The following is a 20,348-nucleotide window of genomic DNA, read 5'->3' on the forward strand; positions in this document are numbered from 1 at the left end:
CATGGCCAGTACCTGGATAGTGAGCTGCTTCAGCTGGACCTCAGTACAAAATCTGTACAACAAGCTTCATTAATCACAGTATGTCTAGGAGAGGCATTAGAGAGAGTGCAAAGTGAACAGCTATTAAAATGAAGGCAGGTGCAGGAAGTGAAGCAATAGGATATGTTGCTAAAACTGAAAACATCAGGGGCCTTCATGTGGAAGGCATTTTTCAGGTGTGAAACAAACTTCAAGTCTAAAGCTGCAGAATAGTTCTTGGACTTGAAAAAATTGAGCAACTTGGTAGGAAGATATGGTTGACAGCAATGATACAGAGAAGAGCAGAAAGAGAAGACTGCACAGATTGTTGACTTCTGTGGCTCTGCATTAACTTTTCTTTTGATGAATTCAAGTTCTCTTAATTTCTCTTTGCTTCTTATTCCAGATTCTTCCAGGAGTCAAGGTCATCATAGCACACACAGAAACCAAGGGACCTCTGGGAGACTCGCATTTAGGAGAGGTAAAGCTTTGTTGCTGCTGTACTTGTAGTGATTTAATATATAGATAAATCATATCAGATGAATGCCTACCTCTTAATCACCTTAATGTGGCAAGTGAATGAACTCTGCAGAGAGCTGGAACAGTTTACATACTTGTATGTACATCTGCATGGTTTCCTCCCTCCCCTGCCAAACTATGCATATATATGTATATAAAACTCTTTTTTACTCCTTTTTCCTGGTCATTTTCTCTGAGGCAGAAGTTAATGACTTATTTTAATAAAACTACTCCTGGCATTTTAGGAGCAACAAAATTGTCAGTGCAACAGATCTTGTAAATCTGGAAATGCTGCTGCCTGGGTCTGGCAAAATAACCAGTGTTTCTAAGGGAATTATTCCCTTTTGGTTTGTTGCTTGTTTCTGTTTTTATCTCCTAGATATGGGTGAGTAGCCCACACAATGCTACTGGTTACTACACAGTGTATGGTGAAGAGGCACTGCACGCTGATCACTTTACTGCTCGCTTGAGTTTTGGAGACACTCAGACCATATGGGCTCGGACTGGGTACCTTGGCTTTCTGCGCAGAACAGAACTTACTGATGCTAGTGGAGGTGAGAGAAACCAAATGTGCTTATAGAGGCATGTGTTGGAAACTACTTGGGGTAGTTGAGCTAGCAAAGAGAAAGCTGTCCTGCAAGTTTATCCTGACTTCCACCAGATCCTGTGCTGGATGTAATAGGAACCGTTCATTACTTGCTACCCTTCAGAGCTGGTAGAGCATGATAAAACACTCGACCAAGGGGCTCTGAGCTTTCCCCCTCTCTCGTTTTCTCGGGTAGTGACCTAACCTGCAGGGCACAGCTCTGCACAGGATGCTTTGGTGGAATTGTGTTTCTGCCACCGTTCAAAGTGAAAAGGCTCCCTGTTCTTGAGAAGGCTGGTAGTTGAGAAATTGGAATCTGTGAGCAGGCATTCACAAAGGAAGAGAGGTGAGAAGGCAGCATATTACTATAGCAAGGTTTTGTGCCTTGGAGCTTTCTGAAAACTCATATAGAGATTTTTATCCCTGTGGAACAATCCCAGTTGTCCTTGAGTTTGTCAGCATTTGAGAGGCTATATACGGTGAATTATCACAGCCAAGTATGCAGGAAACACAAGTCTGCTTTTTGTCTCAAGTTACATGGTTGGACAGAATTATAAAACAGGTGCCAGAAAACCCAAAGCTGAACTGAGCAGAGTTACTGGATGGACGTGGCAATGAGGAGAGCATGGCCTTAGGACAGCTTTGCTTATTTAACCTAGCAAAGCTAAGGCTGAGGAGGAGATAGGCTGTTCTCACTGAATTAACTATGGGGAACAGAAGCTGAGTATTGCTGGTATGAAAGCAGTGGGTGTAAGCTGGTTTTGAAAAGAAAAATGAAAGTTACCTCTGGAAATTGGAAAGCGTTCTTATCGATCAGAGGAGAGAAGTTCTCTGGGAAGAAGAGTGGGACAAAAAGATGCTTTAACAGTGTATCTTGAATGGATTTATGACTTGAGATTACATGAGAAAAGGGACAGAATCAGATTACCCAGAAATTCTTTTTAGTCTGAATTCACTTGTTTGGAGTCAATAGGCAGAAGTGCTACGTGACCTCTTCTCTCCAAATGGTAGAGCTTGATGTGTATTACAGACTCTTCTTCCTAGGAAGCACCTTAGAACATCGGGAATAAGCACATACAAATGACCATGTTTGTTCTGTAGGTCTGATGGTGTTTCTAATGTCTGTGCTATGTTGCAGAGAGGCATGATGCCCTGTATGTGGTGGGCTCTTTGGATGAAACACTGGAGCTCAGAGGAATGAGGTACCATCCCATTGATATAGAGACCTCTGTAATAAGAGCACATAAAAGCATTGCAGAATGGTAAGAGCCTCAGTATTACTTTTCTGTATTCTTTTATTTCTTCTAAAGCAGCAGAAATTAAGCTTTGTGGAACAGAGCTTAGACTGAGAGCTTGCTGTAGAGTGAACTCAACAAAAGTTTGCACAGAAACTGCTGCAGTAAGAGTAACTGAAATATTATGTCCCTCTTGACCCTGCCTCCAATGCTAAAAACAAAATAAAACCCACACCTTTATGTGAGTTTGATCTTCATAATCTGAAAGACAGGAATGGCAGGATGGGAACAGGGCCGCACAGCCTTGACTTCCCTGACTCTGTCAGAATGTACATGCTTGGATGTGGTAAACACATCTTCAGGATTTCAGCCTGGAGAAGGCTCCTTAAGGGGAGACCTCAGAGCAGCTCCCAGTGCCTAAAGGGGCTGCAGAAAACCTGGAGAGGGGCTTTGGACAAGGGACTGTAGGGACAGGACAAGGGGAATGGCTTTAACCTGCCAGAACAGGGGAGGCTGAGATGAGCCCTTAGGCAGAAGCTCTTCCCTGTGAGGGTGCTGAGGCACTGGCACAGGGTGCCCAGAGAAGCTGTGGCTGCCCCATCCCTGGCAGTGTTCAAGGCCAGGTTGGACACAGGGGCTCGGAGCACCCTGCTCTAGTGGAAGGGGTCCCTGCCTGTGGCAGGGGTTGGAACTGGGTGAGCTTTAAGGTCCCTTCAAGCCCAAATTATACTATGATTTCTTGAATGGTTTCACCTAACATACATTATTCTCACATGTTAACGGATGATATATGCCACTTGGCTTTAGGTTCTCTTCAATCTCAAAGTGGCAATGTTTACTTGTAAGCTTTGGCAGGTTTTGTCTTTCCATAGATGATTCTGAAGATTTACACAGGTACTTTAATCATGTGTACACACACCAAGTGTAAAATCTTCCTGTTTTAATACACAAGGGCAAAGGACTTTTAAATACACGACTGTGGACATCTAAGAGAAAATGACCTACTTATATTTTGTACATGGACAATTAAAACTAACAGTGGCAGAATATCCCAAGAACTTAGTTTTCACACTTCCTGATATATTAATATTTTCACATTAATATTCTATCACGTGTTCTCATTTCTTATATTGTTCAAGTCCTTACAAAATGTCTTTCCAGTGAGTCCTTCTCTGATAACTGGCTTCATTTGACTGTAGTTTTTTCTCACCACTTCTATTTGTATCATGCCAACAGTGCTGTGTTTACATGGACCAACTTGCTTGTGGTGGTTGTGGAGTTGGAAGGCTCGGAACAAGAAGCGTTGGACCTGGTTGCTCTGGTAACAAACGTGGTTCTGGAAGAGCATTATCTCATAGTAGGTGTTGTAGTCATTGTGGACCCCGGTGTTATTCCTATCAATTCCCGTGGTGAGAAACAAAGGATGCACTTGAGAGACGGGTTTTTAGCTGACCAATTGGATCCTATTTATGTTGCCTACAACATGTGAAAGAGAAAAATCACACCAAGGCTAAAGCACCAAAATAAAGGGACTTTCCAAATAGTAACATTGGAACCCATTTTCTGTGGTTTTAAAAGCTGTTGAAAGGGAAATGGAGATGCTCCTCTTCACAGACGTTCATCTCTCAGATTGCATTTGCTTTCATAAATCCATTGTAACAGTTGTGGCTGACTTAGGATGGAGAGTTTACTGAATTCCTGAAGGAAGCTTGTGAGAACTGTGATGGACCAGTGGTTTTTCTACACTAATTCTGAATGTCAGTACTTGATGCACTGCATAAAAGGACATAAAGTGGGGTGGGGAGAAAACACCAGCTGTGAGGACAACTCCTGGAAACAGTACTGAGTCGTGAGTACCCGTTTGGAGTTCACCCTCCATGTGATTGTTTGCAATATGTTGGCAGTATCTGGGTTCAGGCATCACTTTTAAGACTGCAGACATCTCTGCCATATTCGCTACTGTAATGAAAGGAATTTTGCACATATTTGCGATTTAAAAAATGCAGCCTTTTTATTTGGAAACACTGACTTGCCCCCATTCAGAAGAAATTCAGTCCAATCCCAGAGTCAATATAACAACAGTTATGCTGCTGTTCAGCTTTTTTTATACCAAGCAAAAACAAATACTGCAGCTGTAAAAACGTTACTTACTGTGCCATGCCGGACTCTGTAATGCTATAAACTTTGTAATAAAATATAAATTAATATCCACTTTTAACCACTCGATGCAGGAGCCTTCACTGCTCTTACTGTTGTAACTTCAAGTTGCTTGTTTTCATAGCGTTAGCTGTGTTCTGCCCTGCATAAAAACAAGTATCTGAAAACTCATTCCAAAGCCAACAATCTCTGAATGGTTCATAGAAATGTTTATGAAGCATGGTCTTACAATATGTTTTCCCTGAACATCCTATGCTAAAATTTATTATAGTGCTTTTACTGGGGTTTTTTTCCCCACCAATGGAAACTATACTCAGTGTTAGCTAGCTTGATCTGATGTGGTACAGACTGCCTTGGTTTTCAGCACTGTATACCATTCTATGATTCAGGCTGTCTTGTTCAAGCTGCAATATCCAGTTGGTTGGCTCACACTCAGCTGATGAGAGTTACGAAGTTTCTGCCTGATCTAATACTGCAGCAAACCTAATTCAGAATGTGAAGTGATTCTAATACTTCATGTATCTGGAGACTAACAAATAATTATTTTTATAGAGTTGTTGAAGAGCTACGTAATTTCTTTTATATATATAATGCATGAGTTTGGCAGAAGAGCCAGGTTATTCTGCAAGGCAATTCTGCCTGGATCAGTGCCTAAGGAAGATGGATGTCACCCTCCCAGTACGAGGGTATCGAATTTGTCAAATGTGAACTGTAAAATCTTCAACAAGAAGCTTCCATCTACAGTAGTTCTTTGCCCTTGTGGTGTTTGGCTGTGGTGTATCATACAGCAGCATACTCTGACTGTAATTATGTACAGAACTTGAGTAACTTATTAAATACAGCAGCCTCTAACAGTGGGCTGTGGGACACTGCTTGTGACAGAACAGCTGGTGAAAGAACTACCTAACCCCATTTTAACAGTGTAGTTTTTTAGCACATAAAGCATTGTGAGATTTTTGTATTGAGCTATAGGTGGCAGTGAGACGAGTTGCCTTGTAAACTAAACCTAAAGCAGAAAGCACATTAAACAGTTCAAAACAGTCTGGCTTGCCGAGTGCTGAAATACTGCTAGATCAAAACCGCAGCTCCTCCGTAGTGCAATTTTCACCAGTGTTTTGGAGAGGTTTAATGCCTGAAGAGCCTTTTTGCTGCAGAATTTCGTTACAATTAAAGCAATTGCACATCCTCAAAGCCTGGATGTTCCCGACTTTACTCTGTTCTCAGTATATATCGCCATGCTCTGGGGCACGGCACTACCCTGTGGGGGGGTTCCTCCGCTCAACTGGCAACTACCACACACACAAGTGGGGGGAAACATCCATTCCCTCAGCAAGGCCCCACTTACTTCACACAGCAAAGCCAGCGCTGAGCCGTACAACACCGCGCCGGGGCAGCACCAAGGGAGGGAGCACCAGAGGCACCGGCAGGGACGCGGCTCCGCCGCGCCTCCGCTGTCACCCTCCCCTGACGGAGAGGAGGCGCACCACAAAATGGCGGCCGCTCCACCCCACTTTCTGCCGTCTCCAACGTGCGCCGCCGCCGCTTCCGCATGGGGCCGGGCCGGTGTCCCGGGGCTGGGCTCTGGCGGAGCGGCCCCACGGGTGCAAGCAGTGCGGGAAGGTGTTCGCGCAGGCCAAGCGCCGCCGTGTGTACAGCGGGGAGAAGCCGTGCCGCTGCCCGCCGGGAGCCACAGTGTTCGCCCTCCCCTCGGGGCTGGTTCTCCACAAGCGCACGCCCAGCGGGGAGCGGCCGCACGGCTGCGGGCTCTGCGGCAAGGCGTTCATCCCCGAGTCCCACGTTGCCCTGCATCTCCGCTCCTGGAGGCGGGCGAGAGGAGCTCCGTGTGCTCCGCCTGCGGGAAGGCCTCAAGGAGGCGGCAGCCCTCACGCAGCACCTGAAGACGCACGGGGCGCGGGAGCCTCAGCGCTGCTCGGTCTGCGGCACAGCCTTCTGTAGGGCCGCGGACCTGCGGCTCGGCATGAGGACGCACTGCTTGCTTTGCAACCGGGCGTCTGCCAGGGTTTCTGTCTCGGAAAGACACTGTGACAAGCACCAGCAGGATGAGGAGAGGCCTGGTAGACCCAGGTCCATAGCCACCGAGGCAAAAGCACTGGGTGGTAATGAAAAGCAGGAGCAGAAACAGCAGCACCAGGGTGACCCGAAGCAGCAGCAGGAGGTGGGAAGGGTGTAGAAGCCACTGAAACAAGAACTGTTCTTGGTCCCCCACAACGTGTCTCACAGGAGGTAGTGTCTGGTTTACTTCTTACCGAAGGAGAAGGATGTGCTGGAGGAGACCATGTTTCCAAATGTGATGTGAAGTTCAACGCAAAGACATCTGTGGGGCACAGCACATGCATAGGAATGTGCTGAGGCTCCCTGCAGTCACTGCTGTGCAGAACCCTCTGTGGTTACCCCTTGCTCACAAGCCCCAGTGGTTTTGTTTGGTGTCAGCAGCATTTTCTGACACAGACTTCCAGGGGTTCCTGACCAAAGCACCTGCTTTAACTCAGATTGAATGGGGAATGCTGCTTTGCGTGTGGAAATAAATGAAGGTGTAATCTATTAAATGAAGGCAAAGGTTTTGGAAGAGGCAAGGGAAGTGGCACAGAAAACAGATTTATACCAACAGTGGGCTTAGGAAACAAACGTGAATTTGTCTTGCAGAACATGGTTTGTTTTTAAAAGCACTGTACATGGTGAGAAGATGGCATCTTTGAGCCTTTTCGGGTTTCTTAATTACAGCAAGGCGTTGTACTTGGCATGAAGATAATGCTGTCTATGAAGTGCTTTTAAAGCATTGTAGGTTTTGCTGCCAGAGTAACTTCACTCACCTTTCTCAAAACTAATGAAGAAAGGTGCCAAAAATCTGTCATTCATCTTAGATTGAATGAGTTTGACATTTAAAATGTCAGCATGTAACAGAGGTGCAAGAATTTATTTATTTATTTACACCTGATATTTCAGGAACGTAAAATGTAGTAACAAGGGAATTCTGAGCCCTTCACTGTCACCATGCTGAAGAAATGAGGCACGATGCCACAAAAGGGTTGCTGTCCAGGCATCACGCTTCAGATTTACTCTGGGGTGTGAGATTGGACTCCATCGAGTGCTGAGTGACTTTGCAAACATTACTAAAACTGCTGTTACTGCAGCCAGTGTTCCTTGTGAGCCAGCGCTTTGTACTGACATAAGCTCCATACAGCAGCAACGCTGCTATGAGGCTACTCTACGCCTTTATATAATCCTTGTTGTTACCTAGGAAATAGCAGGAAAAAAGGAAGCACTGAGTTCATTTGAAGTGCACAGTCCTAATTTTCTGTTCCATCTCCCCAGTTCTCTGTACCAAGTCCCTGATTACTTTAATGCTATTTCCCTGCCAATTGTATGAAAACATGTTGTATGCACTTTAAGGATCTGCTTGAGAGGCTTCTGGTTTTGGTTTCTAGAGCATATTTACAACTCCGTTTTAAGGCCAGAAAGTGAATTTCCCGAAAGCTTGCACATACAAAGCATTGCAGTGTATCGGGCCAGAAACCATGTCAGTGGATGACAGAACTAGGTTACATCTAAGAACTGATTTACAGCTAACACAACCGCATTACATAATGCTCTTAACTTTTTGCACTTGAGGATTTACTTGATGCTGGGTATACTAAGGTTTAACTCTTTTTGTTGAACTGGTGTTTCTATTCAGCTGGTGAATATTCTTTAGATATTTCCATGGTCAGGTATTTCAGATGAGGTGTTTCTAAGGCAGTTTCTTTTCATGACAAATTCTAATGTAAAGTTTTGTTGTAGTCTTTAAATCCTGTTTGGTGACCAGTTGTGTTGTTCAGGAGGAACTAGGCATGCTGGGGCTCATTTCCAGTTCAGTTATGCCAGTGCCATATATAAGCAGAGTTCTGTCTTTTTATTTCAATACATGTTATTAAAATAATATACACCACTGTCTTTTCCTTCAGTCCCTTTTTCATCCTGTTCTCACCTAAACATAAAAGTTTGCTTATGAAAATGAAAAATACTTGCTGATCTTCTAGCATTCCTTAAAACTTTGCTTGCACGATAGTGATTTGTCTTTACTTCTGGCATTTTTCTCTGCCAAACCCAGGTAACGGGTCCGTGGTGGTTCTGTCTGTACTTGGAATGTGGTGTGCCCACATGCAGAATCAAGATTTCAGTGGCAAGCAAATACAAAAGTGGCCTTTTAAAGAGCAGGTTTATAGTTTATGAAGTTGTATAGTTTTGAAAGATCGGGTTTATATCAGGTTGCTGCTGAATCATTTTGGAGGTGGTTTGGTTTGGTTAAAAAACTTCCCATTTTGCTCTTCTACTTCCTTGCTCTGTCAGCTGCCTTCCCCTTGCAGTCCACACTGGTGGGGATGCAGATGATTTCGGACTTTGTACCATAAAATCCAGTGTTGAGAGTACTTCACAGTGGAAAACCTGCAAATGCACTCTTAATGCCCCAAATGTTGCAGTACAGTGCAACACATCCTTCTGATTTTATATCTGTTGGGTAACAACTTCAATCTGTGGGTCTTTCACTGCCACTTCTTTCGGAAGCACGTTTTTCAGTGTAACATACAGAGGGAGCAGGAAGGTGCTTCCATGTCACTGCGGTGCTGGGATGGAGGAGCACATCTCAGTGCCATCACAGCGTGGAGCTCTCAAGGTGTGGGAAACGTGCAGTGCTTTGTTTGTGCCATGGTTTTACTCCGTCCAGCAAGGTTGGGAATGTTCCTTCCTGGGGTCTGTAAAAATCCACAGTTAATTTGCAGGTGATTTGTGGAAAAAGCATGTTTTGTTCTGGAGATCTGTTATCTGTCTCACTGTCATTCCATGAATGATTCAGCCTGGATGTGTTTCCATTGACAGGTAACAGGATGAAGAATGCTTTTCAGGTGTGCTCACAGCAATGATCAGCACTCCCAGTACATTCAGACCCAGTGTGGGTTTTTGGGGGGATCTGACCAACTAACCACCACCATGTGGGTATGACAAGAAAGAGCTGTATGGGGTGTTTTCCTGGGATTCTGTCTGTGGTGGGAAGTTTCTGTGGGCTTTTGTCCTGTCTTTGTCCAGCCCTTGTCAGAGCAGGTGTACCTCCCACACCTGACAAGAGGCACAAGCTCTGGATGTTTAGATTGGATATTGGGAGCAATTCCTTCCCCAAAGGGTGGTCAGGCATTTTTACTGTCCCTGGAAGTGTTCCCAACCGTGTAGACAAGGGCCTTAGGGACATGGTTTTGGGGTGGCCTTGGCAGTGCTGGGGTACAGGTTGGACTTGATGATCTTAAAGGTGTTTTCCAACCTGGTCGATTCTGTGATTCTCCTGTGCCAGGTTAAAGACTCTGTGAGTTCCCAGAAGTGGTGGTGCCATAAATACGCATACCTGTGCTGTGTCACTCCCTGCTCCTACTGTCATTGCTCACAAGGGGAATGAGGACAGCCTGCTCCGTGTCTCCCTGGCTCTGCAGGCTTCAAGCCATGCTGCTGCACAGCTGTGCGGAGTTGCTGAAAACACTCAGTCTTGGGGAAGGATTCCTCACCATGGGAGCACTGCTGGTGAGGTGAGACGGAAGGCAAGTGGGACTTGGAGACCTTCCAGGCAGCCTCACTAGCAGAACCTTGTGCTGAAGCATCTGAGCCCTCTGCTGAACTCAGATTCAGGCTTAAGAGAGGGTCCCATGAACCCTGCCTAACCTTGGGGACACTGGGACAGGCAGCTTCCCCATTCATTGTCCTCCCACACTGCTTCAGGTCTGTGGAAGTGTTGGAAACAGCTGAATCAAGATGAGGATGTTAAAAATGCGGTGGAAGTAACTCAGATGCTAAACAAGTTCTCAGCAAACTGACACTTCCCTGGGATGGCATAGCTGGGTTTTAATTGCAGATGCAGTACAAGACATTGTCTTTTTTTGTGTGCATGTCTGCCCAAGTGTCTCCTTTTACAGCCTGGGGGAGGCAGATGAGAATAGCAAGATGGTCCCTGTGCAAAGACATGTCACTTTGTGCATGAAATCATAATGAAATGTGTAATGAGGTAGAAAGAACATCTGTGGGCATCTTTGTTGTGGATTTGTCACTATAGATGCTGCTAGCCACGAATGCCTAACTCAGAGCTATTGCTAAACTGCACAGCAAGTGCACTGGACAAGGCTTCAGGGGAATTGTCTTAGGTTTAGTTTTGGCCTTGCCAAGGTTCACCAGTGCAAGCCCTGGATGACCCTTGTTGGCAGTGTGCACATCCTGAACAGCAGCAGCCCCATGGAGGTACATTGTGCTCTTTTGGCCTTGCAGGTACATCTGCCAGTCTGACAGCCACAGTGATGCCAGGGAAGAGTTGAAGGGTCCATGCCCAACAAGCAACCCAGGGGCATGAGCTGCAGCAGTGCTTGAGGCTCCTGTGACAGTGCAGGCAGCTGGGGAGCTGCATGGAACAAAAGGACACGCTTTTCACCAGAGACCAAACCAACATTTTATTCTCACCATTTCCACACACTGGAGGCTCTGGTCTATGTTAAAGCACTGTGGTCACATTGGGTAGATCCCTTCATGCCTTCTGACTGAGCCTGGAGACCTTACCAAGGCGCTTCCAGGCCCAGCGGCTGTCCCTAAGGCAGGAGCCTCATACACTTTTGCTTCCAGACTGCAGGCTGCTCAAAGCAGGAGGATTCATTGTCAAGAGAAGAGCCTGGGCTGTTAGGTAGTTATGCTTTGCCTTTCAAGCCAAGGGTGTCTCAATTTACCAAGAAGTGTGTGAGCTCTGCTGAGCCCCATGACAGGGACGGGCTGTGCTGTTTGTGTTAGTGCCATGCACAGGGCAGTCAGAGCCCATGGGAATCAACAGGAGCCTTTCTGCTCAGGCCAGAACCAGGCTTCTGTAACCAGCCTCTCTGCATCACCTCCTGCTTCGGCCCCTGAATTCCCCTTTTCCCTTTGCAAGCAAGCTTGGATCACAGCATCATCCAGCCCTGTGCACATCCCTGGCATACAGCAGCATGGAAGGAGCTGGAGACAAGGCATTCTCACACCACATCCAGCCAGGTGGGCACTTCCCTGAACCATGTAGGGGGTTCTTGTTCACAAAGCCGTAGAACTTAATAAGCTGCTTAAGTCTAGCACAAGCTTAACTCCAAGGAACTCCAGTCATTTTCCCAGAGGAACTTGCTGCTCTGCTCCTCTCCAGCATGAGCGGGAGGTGCTCACCTCTCTCCCACCAGCTCATTCATGCTCAAAGAACTCGTGGCAAGCAGCAGTGACCATTGCAATGAAGGCTACAAACTCCTGGAAGTCGCATTCTGCATCGCCATCACTGTCCAGCGCTTCCATGACTTTGTCCACAGTCTCCTGGTCTTTGATCTCCTGAAGGGATAGAAAGAGGCAGCCAAAGCTGGGGGGGGGGGATCACAGCGAGGCCCAGCTGTGCCGTGTCCCAGTTTCTCAAATGTTCTCATGGCTGAATCTCTGCTCAGACACATCCCTAATAGCTGATGGTTCCCCACCTGGGCTGGATACCACCCTGTGCTGCACCATCATCTGGAGTGGGAATCACAGCCACAGCTTCCACTGGGAAAAGACATCTTGAGCCCCTTGGGGCTGTCCCCCTTCCCAGGGAAGGAAATTTCACAGAACAATAGGATCCCAGCCTGGTTTGTGTTGGAAGGGACCTTCAAGCTCATCCAGTTCCAACCCCTGCCATGGGCATGGACACCTTCCACCACTAGAGCAGGTTGCTCCAAGCCCCTGTGTCCAACCTGGCCTTGAACACTGCCAGGGATGGGGCAGCCACAGCTTCTCTGGGCACCCTGTGCCAGCGCCTCAGCACCCTCACAGGGAAGAGCTTCTGCCTAAGAGCTCATCTCAGTCTCCCCTGTTCTGGCAGGTTAAAGCCATTCCCCTTGTCCTGTCCCTACAGGCCCTTGTCCAAAGCCCCTCTCCAGGTTTCCTGCAGCCCCTTGAGGCACTGGAGCTGCTCTGAGGTCTCCCCTTAAGGAGCCTTCTGTGCTCCAGGCTGAAGCAGCCCAGCTCTCCCAGCCTGATTTCCCTAGTATTCAACCCAAACCAGAGCTCCCTGTGAAGGCTGTTGCCCTTGTTTTTCCAATGGCTGCTCCTGTGGAGCAGGAACAAAGTGTTCAGTGCACTGCTCCTCCAGCTTCCCCTTCCCCTGCTCGTTTCCCATGGGAGATAGGGTTAGCAGAGCCTGGGAGCTGGTCAGCTGCATGGGGTGCAGTACTTACCCCAAGGAAATGGCTCAACTCATTGTTAATGAGCTCCTTCAGTTCTGACTTCTTCAGCTTGTGCTTGTCTCCCTCCTTCCCCGAGTACTGGTGGAAGGCATCAATGATGGCAATCATGGCCTTCTCCAGCTCAGACATGGTTGCAATGTGGCTCTGGGGTCAGAGGGAGCAATGGGTGCATTAGTCTGGGACAGCTCCAGAAATGCCCGTTCCATTGCAAGTGTGACTGCCCCAAGGCTTCCCCCATGCATGGGCAGCACTGGACCCCAAACTCAATCCATGCTGCTGAAAAGCCCCACTGGCAGCACTCACTTCAGGGAGGAAGATCCTGAGAAACCTCAGCTCTGCCTCCAGGAGGGATGGGGAGCTACAACAGGAGGAGTGCCCAGTCAGCACAGGACACCAGGAGCGGACATACCCTCTGGGACTGCTGTGAGTTTGACACCTTGGGTGTCTGCATGGTCAGAGGGAAGGAGAGCAAACGAGGAGAGGCTGCAAAGCCCTGGTGCCTTGCAGCAAGGTGCTCCTGCGTTTTCTTTGTATAGCAGATGCTATGTGTCACTTCATGTCTTCTTTGGCTCCTGCTGCTTAACCCATTGCGTTGTTCTTGCCTGGGAGAGGGGCAGGCAGGGGTTTCATCTCTGCACAGGGAGCTTCAGGAAGGCTCTGCTGTCCCCTCTGTCACAGGCACGTTCACCTCCGCCTCTCATGCCTGCAGAGCGCTCAGGGGAACCCAGCCAGGAGCTGGGTTTGATGAGTGCCAGCAGGGCAAGCTAAGCACATCTCCTGTAACCCCCCTCCTCCCGTGATGTGGAGATTCTTTGGAATGTTAACCACTGGGATTGCAGCGTTTCCTGCAGGTTTCACAAACCAACCAGTGAGACACTCATCTAAAAGGGAGAGATGCACAACCCCCTTCCCAAAAGCTGTAGAATGCACTGATGCTGGGAGGGGGGCAAGTCTTAGTCTGGCACTCAGCTCATTCATACCCCACGGATAAACATCTCCTGCCCTGCAGCCCGGCTCCCATTTCACCTTGACAAGGCTGGATGCTGAAAGCACTGTCATCCTGTGGCATGAGTCCCAAGCCGACACCTTCTCTGTGTCACAGGCAGTGCCCAGTCATTGGGACCGTCTCCAGTCAGGTAGGAAATACTCCTAAAGCCCTTCAGGCATGCATCCTCACAGCCCTTTGCATGCTCATGCCCTGCTGCTTCCTCTCTGCAAGGCTGAGGAGGGTTTCAGCTCCCTGCTGCAGTGGTGCCCCCACACCACCCCTGCCATGGCAGCAAGACCCCCAAATCCCGGTGCCCCGGCCCCCCGCAGCCCCTCTCACCTCCGTGCTGGCGTCGGGGCTGTGACACAGCAGTGCAGCCCGTCCAGGGGACTCGCTGCCTTCTTATTGCCTGCAGTGCCAATGGCAGCGGAGGGCGGGGGCATCCGGAGCCATCCCGGCACAAGGATGCACACAGGGATGCATTGACTCGCTGCCAGCCCACGGCTGCCAGTGTGGGAGCTGCTCAGGAGAAAGCCACCGTTGTGAGGAGCCAAAAGAGCTGGGCAGTCAGCAGGAGAGCAGCTTGTGCTGCTGCTTCTGCCACAGTGAAGGCAATGAACTGAGAGTCAGGGCTGGGCCCCACAGCCAGGGATAGGAACATGCAAAGGATGGAGCACCCTGTCCCTGCAGATAGGGTCCTAGGGCTGCCCCTGGTGTCCTCTGGGGCAGAGGTTTTCCTTTGCTTGTGATGGCAACATCCATCAGGGCAGCTTGTGCCTGCAGCCTCTTGTAGCTTTGCTGTGCACCTCTGAGATGGGTCTGACTGTGTCTTCTCTGCCACCCGGCATCTGGGGTCAGTGGGATGCTCTGGGGGGGAATTGTGATGGTATCAGGCTGCAAGGGGTTGAAGGACAGAGCTGGCAGCAGCCACACCTCCTCCCTGATGCCTCCCTGATGTGGGGAAAGTGCCAGGTTCTGGGGTGTGCCTGGCCATGCCCTCACAAAAAGCCACATCAGGTGGGTTTGGGTTATGGGGCTGTCACCTGGCCAGTGGCTGTGACACATGCTGGGGCACGGGGGGAACCAGGAACCTCCTCCTTGCATGCACCATGTTGTCCATGTCACAGCCACAGATGTGGTGCTGCTGAGAAGTCCTCTGCCAGTCCAGGCAGCCACTGCAGGCATTAGATGTCCCTGTACTGAAACCCAAAAGCTGTGAGTGTCCATTTCCATCACAGACTCCCCTGCAGGCTGATGCACAGACCCGATGGCAGGTTCACACACCGTGTAGAGGAGGCCCTCAGTGCTATGGGTTAGTGGTGGCCTTGGCAGTGCTGGGGAATGGTTGGACCGGATGAGCTTAAAGGGCTTTTCCAACTCAGTTGATTCTGTGATGCTCTGTGGGAGCCAGTGGGCAGCCCAGCAGGGAATTGGGATCTGGAGGGAAGCAGGAGACAAGCAGCAAGAGCAGCTTGCTCAGTACAATGGGGTGGTTGATAAACACAGAGAACTGGCTGAGGAAAGCAGGTTTTCACTGTGTTTCATTGCCTAGCCGAGCTGTTTCCCAAGCTGAGGTGGGATGAGCCACAGCTGAAGCTGTTTGCTGTTACTGATGTGGTGTGTTTCCATTTAAGCCTTTCTCATTGCAGTGCAGGATCAGTAACTGCTTTTACAGGTCGAAGGAGGTGATCCTGCCCCTCTATTCTGCTCTTGTGAGACCTCACTTGGAGTATTGTGTGCAGTTCTGGTGTCCTCAGCATAAAAAGGACATGGAACTATTGGAACAAGTCCAGAGGAGGCCACGAGGATGATCAGGGGACTGGAGCACCTCCCATATGAAGATGGCTGAGAAAGTTGGGGCTGTTCAGCCTGGAGAAGAGAAGGCTGCGTGGAGACCTCAGAGCAGCCTTCCAGTATCTGAAGGGGGCCTATAGGGATGCTGGGGATGGACTCTTCATTAGGGACTGTAGTGATAGGACAAGGAGTAATGGATTAAAACTTAAACAGGGGAAGTTTAGATTGGATATAAGGAGGAAATTCTTTCCTGTAAGGGTGGTGAGGCACTGGAATGGGTTGCCCAAAGAAATTGTGAATGCTCCATCCCTGGCAGTGTTCAAAGCCAGGTTGGACGAGGCCTTGGGTGACATGGTTTAGTGTGAGGTGTCCCTGCCCATTGTAGGGGGGCTGGAACTGGATGTTCTTAAGGTCCTTTCCAACCCTAACTATTCCATGATCCTATGTCTGTGATGAATTTCAGGCTCAGGGTGACTTGGAACACATCAGCACTGTTACCAAGAAGGCAGGTTAGACTCACAGAATCAGCCAGGTTAGAAAAGACCTTTAAGATCCTCAAGTCCAGCCTTTACCTCAGGACTGCCAAGTCCACCACTAACCCATGTCCATGTACCGTGTGCAAGAGACCTGTCCACACTGATCATTTCCCTACATCAGCTCTTGGAAGGTTTTGTAACAGCTTTAAACACTGGTTTGGGGAAAGCCAACCCAAACTATTCTATGACTCTGTGAAATGATATTTCTCTTGGTTCGATTTGCAGATCTCTTCGCTCAGCCATGGAATGCATTCAAACACACCATTTCTGCTCAGAGACAAGCTGCTGGCTCAGCCTTGTTAAACCATTTCCTGATTTCATTCTTGAAAGTGACCTTTTCCCAGAAGGGAACAGAAAATTTAGCGTTTGGCAGATCAAAGCCTGAACAGTCTTGACATTCTCTTTCCTGCTTATTCTTCCTGTCCATTGCACCCCAATTCTGACTTGTATATTTTACAGGGAATGATCTGGAATGAGCTGCTGCACTGGCTGATAGCATGGGAAGGAGCAGCAGGATCCGGTGCGAACACCAGAAACCTTGGTCCTTTCCTGCCTCTGCTAATGACCAGCTCCAGGCAACGTCCCTGGAATGCATTCAAACACACCTAGCAAACGCTCACATCCTAGCAAACGCTGCTCTCTTGGCCTGGGTTGTCCCGGATCCAGGCTGTGAAAGTCCAGGAAGCCAGGGCACAGGTGTGGGGCTAAGAGATGCTTTTGCTTTTAGTGCTTCCTAGAGAGCTGCTTCCGTTTTTCATAAGTGTTGGAGGCCAGGTTGGACACAGGGGCTTGGAGCACCCTGCTCTAGTGGAAGGTGTCCCTGCCCGTGGCAGGAGTTGGAACTGGGTGAGCTTTAAGGTCCCTTCCAACACAAACCGGGCTGGGGTTCTATGATTCTGTTTTAGAATTCATGGTCCTGATCTTTGACCAGGACAGTGTAACCCTGGGGCTCCTTCCCTCAGGGTCACTGCTTCCTTGCCAGAGCTTTGGGAAGATGTGTTTAAGGAAACAGAGGGTTTTACAGAGTCGAAGGCTGAGCAAAACACTCCAGCCCTCTGCCTGCCTCCCTCTCCCCAGTAAAACACAATGTGGGCTCTTCATGGCAGGCTCAGGGAGAAAAGCCACTTATTTCTTTGTCCCTCTGGTGTGTGTGGCACCAGGCTCTGCCAGACCACGAGACAAAGGCTGGCAGTCATTGAACTGGGAGAAAAGGAGAGGAATTTGGGTGGGAGGGGGAAAAGGGCTTGTGCCTCCACAGGGCTGTGCTTGCAGTCCCAGCACACAGAGCGGCCTTGCAGAGAGCAGGTTCCCTGGCTCTGTGCCATGGGCACCATGTCTGTTTCTGAACCCCCAAACACATTAGCCAGAGGGGAGCTATGGGCTTCATCGAGTGATGCCCGGAAGCAGAAACACCAGCACACATGTAGGGGGCTGGAGCACCTGGAGAAGAGAAGCTGTGTGGAGACCTCAGAGAAGCTTCCAGTATCTGAAGGGAGCTACAAGGATGGTGGGGAGGGACTCTTCATCGGGGACTGTAGTGATAGGACAAGGGGTGATGGGTTCAAACTGAAACAGGGCAAGTTTAGACTGGAGATAAGGAAGAAGCTCTTTATTGTGAAGGTGTTGAGGTAATGGAATGGGTTGCCCAAGCAAGTTGTGAATGCCCCATTCCCTGGCAGTGTTCAAGGCCAGGTTGGACACAGGGGCTTGGAGCACCCTGCTCTAGTGGAAGGTGTCCCTGCCTGTGGCAGGGGTTGGAACTGGATGAGCTTTAAGGTACCTTCCAACACAAACCAGTCTGGGATTCTATGATTTTATGATCTGGGAATTGGGCTGGTGCTTGTTGCAGGTATTGGAGGGAGATGATAGGCCCAGTTTAGTGCCCTGCCCCAGAGGGACCCACTGAGCCCTGCACAACCTCTGCCAGCCCTCAGCAAATGACGCCTCTGCCTCCACCAGAGGCTAAGGAGGCATGGGGCATGCTCCATTGGATGAACAGTGGGTCTTTTTTGCCCCCCACTGAACAGACTCAGAAGGTTAAAATGGTGCCTCCCCTTGGGAACCACAGACAAAGGCGCCTTTACATCCCCCTTCATCTCCTATATCCTGGGCTCTGGCTCGTTGCCATTTCCCCTCTGTTCTCCCAGCACAGCCGTGCACTAGGGCTGCAGAGGAGCAGCTCTGAGCCTCGCTGCTGGTCCCCCAGGTGCTGTCACCTTGGCAGGTTTTGTAACCACTTAAGGAAACACTGAGTAGTGCTACCACTGCCACGAATCCTCTGGAGCTGGAAACACAGGGATGCTCTTACCTTGTCTGAAACATGGACCTGAGCTAAAGTGAGTTCCTGCCTGAATTCAGCTGAAACAGCAGGAGACTACTCTGGAGTTCATTAAAAAGAGATAGGAATATGTTCTCCATCAAACCTGTGCTGAGAGAAGGCATTGCAGCATCAATCCAAGTGCCTCTAGCACCACAGGCTGGCTGCTGGAGCAAGGTGCTGGAGGCTCACACCTTTTGCTGCATTTCCCAAGTTACCTTGACAGGGCCAGAGGAAAGCATGGGGGTTTGTTTTATAGATGCTTTAGACCATGTTTTGCAACATCCCTTCGGTCAGATCCCTTTTAACACAAACCATGGCTTTGAAGTACCTTTGCAATGTTGATTCTAGCATCATAACAACTCAGTTGTGAGCTGAGCCTCGTGTGCTGGACTGCAATAAAAGGAGAGGAGTTGTGGTGATGGCTTTTAGGAGCTGGCAGCATCTCTTTCGCAGGGGAACACCTTCAGTTTCTAATGTTTCCAGCAAGAAGAGAGCCCACAGACAACAGCAACAGAGTCTTGCTCTGTCAGCTGTGGACTAGTCTGAAAGTAATGCCTGGGCAACAGGAGCTTGGCAGGTATTAGAAGTTTAATGGATAAACTGGTGTTTCTAAGGCAGGCAGGTTTATAGGGACAGAGAAATAAACCCAAGTGTTTCATCTTCCATCACTCACTGCCTTTAGGCAAGCATTACATAAATTACCTGGAGATTTTGGCATCCACAAGGATTTGGAGCGACTTCCATGAAGCTCATCTCAGGGAGATCCATTTTTTCCCCTTAAACCAAAAGTAATCAGCAGGCTACTAAGCCCCATATACAACACCCATGTCAGTGAACTTCTAGAGTTCCCTTTGTCCATTTAAACAGTGATGGGAAGCAGCACAGCCCTCCCTACCAAGGACTGGTGGTGTAAGGCACAAGTCAAAGTTGTTATCCTCATGCCGTAAGGATAACAGCTCCCCCCAGGAGGGCTCCAAGCACCCTTTGGTGTTCTGTCAAACCCAGGCCTGAGCCTGTGTGTGACCTAAGCCTAGTTTATAAAATTAATACCAAATTCTAGCATTCCAAACTAACATTGCTGTATCCTCTCCAAATAACCCCTGAGGTTATGCAGGACGTGAGTGCAAAACTATCTGCCAGCAGAACTCGTGGCGTGTGAATACAAGAAGTGTTAATTCACAGGCACGTTCCTGTCCTGGGGTGCTGATGGGTGCCACATGCGGGAGCAGCTCTTTTATCCCTGCCCCCACCCCCTGCTCCCTGAGGCCTCCAGGGATGCACAGGCATGGAGATGGTCCCTGCCTCCAAGACCTTAGATCCAAGACTTAACTTTGATCACAGGCTTTTCCACCTGAGCTTGCCACTGCCTTAGTGGTTTAGGCTGGTGTCGCTTCTGCAGTAGGAGGGAAGCCAGGTCACTGCCACCTCCTCATGGAGCTCTTGGGCTGCTGTCTCATGCCACTGCCTGCAGGAGGGTGGCACCCACGGCAGGGGTCACAGTGCGGATGCCAGGATGTGCCACGTGTCTCTTCTCCTGTAACCCCATGGTTACAGCACCCATAAAGCATAACACACTGTTCTAGGGGAGTCACCCCTCCTTGCTGCACCCCTCCTCACTGGGTCACATCCATCTACAGTACCCCCAAGCCCTTCTCCTCAGGGCTACTCTCAATCCCTCTATCCCCTAGCTTGCACTGATATTGCCACAACCCAGGTACAGGACCTTGCCCTTGGCCTTGTTGAACCTCATGAGGTTCGCATAAGCCCACTTCTTGCACCTGTCCAAGTCCCTCTGGCTTGCATCCCGTCCCTCTGGCATCTCAGCTGCACGCCCGGAGGTGCTGCAAGACGGGGGATGCGCACAGGGCCGAGCGCAGCCACGGGGTGGGTACTGGAGCCGGGTCCGCAGTGTGCAGCTGCAGCCACCGGGTCCAAGGGCACTCGAT

The 20,348-nt window shown here is 49.2% G+C and overlaps 2 protein-coding genes across 5 annotated transcripts in view; one reads left to right on the forward strand and one right to left on the reverse strand.

Moving 5' to 3' along the window:
- Window positions 1-4,576, forward strand: part of DIP2A (disco interacting protein 2 homolog A) — a 96,768-nt gene extending 92,192 nt beyond the window's left edge. For all 4 annotated transcript variants that reach the window (XM_061348128.1, XM_061348129.1, XM_061348130.1 and 1 more), the window contains 4 exons: window positions 425-499; window positions 917-1,091; window positions 2,262-2,385; window positions 3,595-4,576. In XM_061348128.1, the coding sequence (XP_061204112.1) occupies window positions 425-499; window positions 917-1,091; window positions 2,262-2,385; window positions 3,595-3,847 (627 nt within the window). In that variant the 3' untranslated portion in view covers window positions 3,848-4,576. The remainder of the gene's footprint in view (window positions 1-424; window positions 500-916; window positions 1,092-2,261; window positions 2,386-3,594) is intronic.
- A 6,403-nt stretch (window positions 4,577-10,979) lies between these two features.
- Window positions 10,980-14,322, reverse strand: S100B (S100 calcium binding protein B). Its single transcript, XM_061348132.1, has 3 exons — window positions 14,092-14,322; window positions 12,756-12,908; window positions 10,980-11,880 (listed from the first exon to the last, which is right to left on the reverse strand). The coding sequence occupies exons 2-3, from the start codon at window positions 12,891-12,893 to the stop codon at window positions 11,740-11,742; spliced, it is 279 nt and encodes a 92-aa protein (XP_061204116.1). The 5' UTR covers window positions 12,894-12,908; window positions 14,092-14,322; the 3' UTR covers window positions 10,980-11,739.
- Window positions 14,323-20,348: the final 6,026 nt, after the last annotated feature.

Source organism: Neopsephotus bourkii, unplaced genomic scaffold (assembly GCF_033783945.1).
Source record: "Neopsephotus bourkii isolate Nb327-2 ecotype Australia unplaced genomic scaffold, CSIRO-AGI_Nbou_v1 NB_335, whole genome shotgun sequence".
NCBI classification, from domain to species: Eukaryota; Metazoa; Chordata; class Aves; order Psittaciformes; family Psittacidae; genus Neopsephotus; species Neopsephotus bourkii.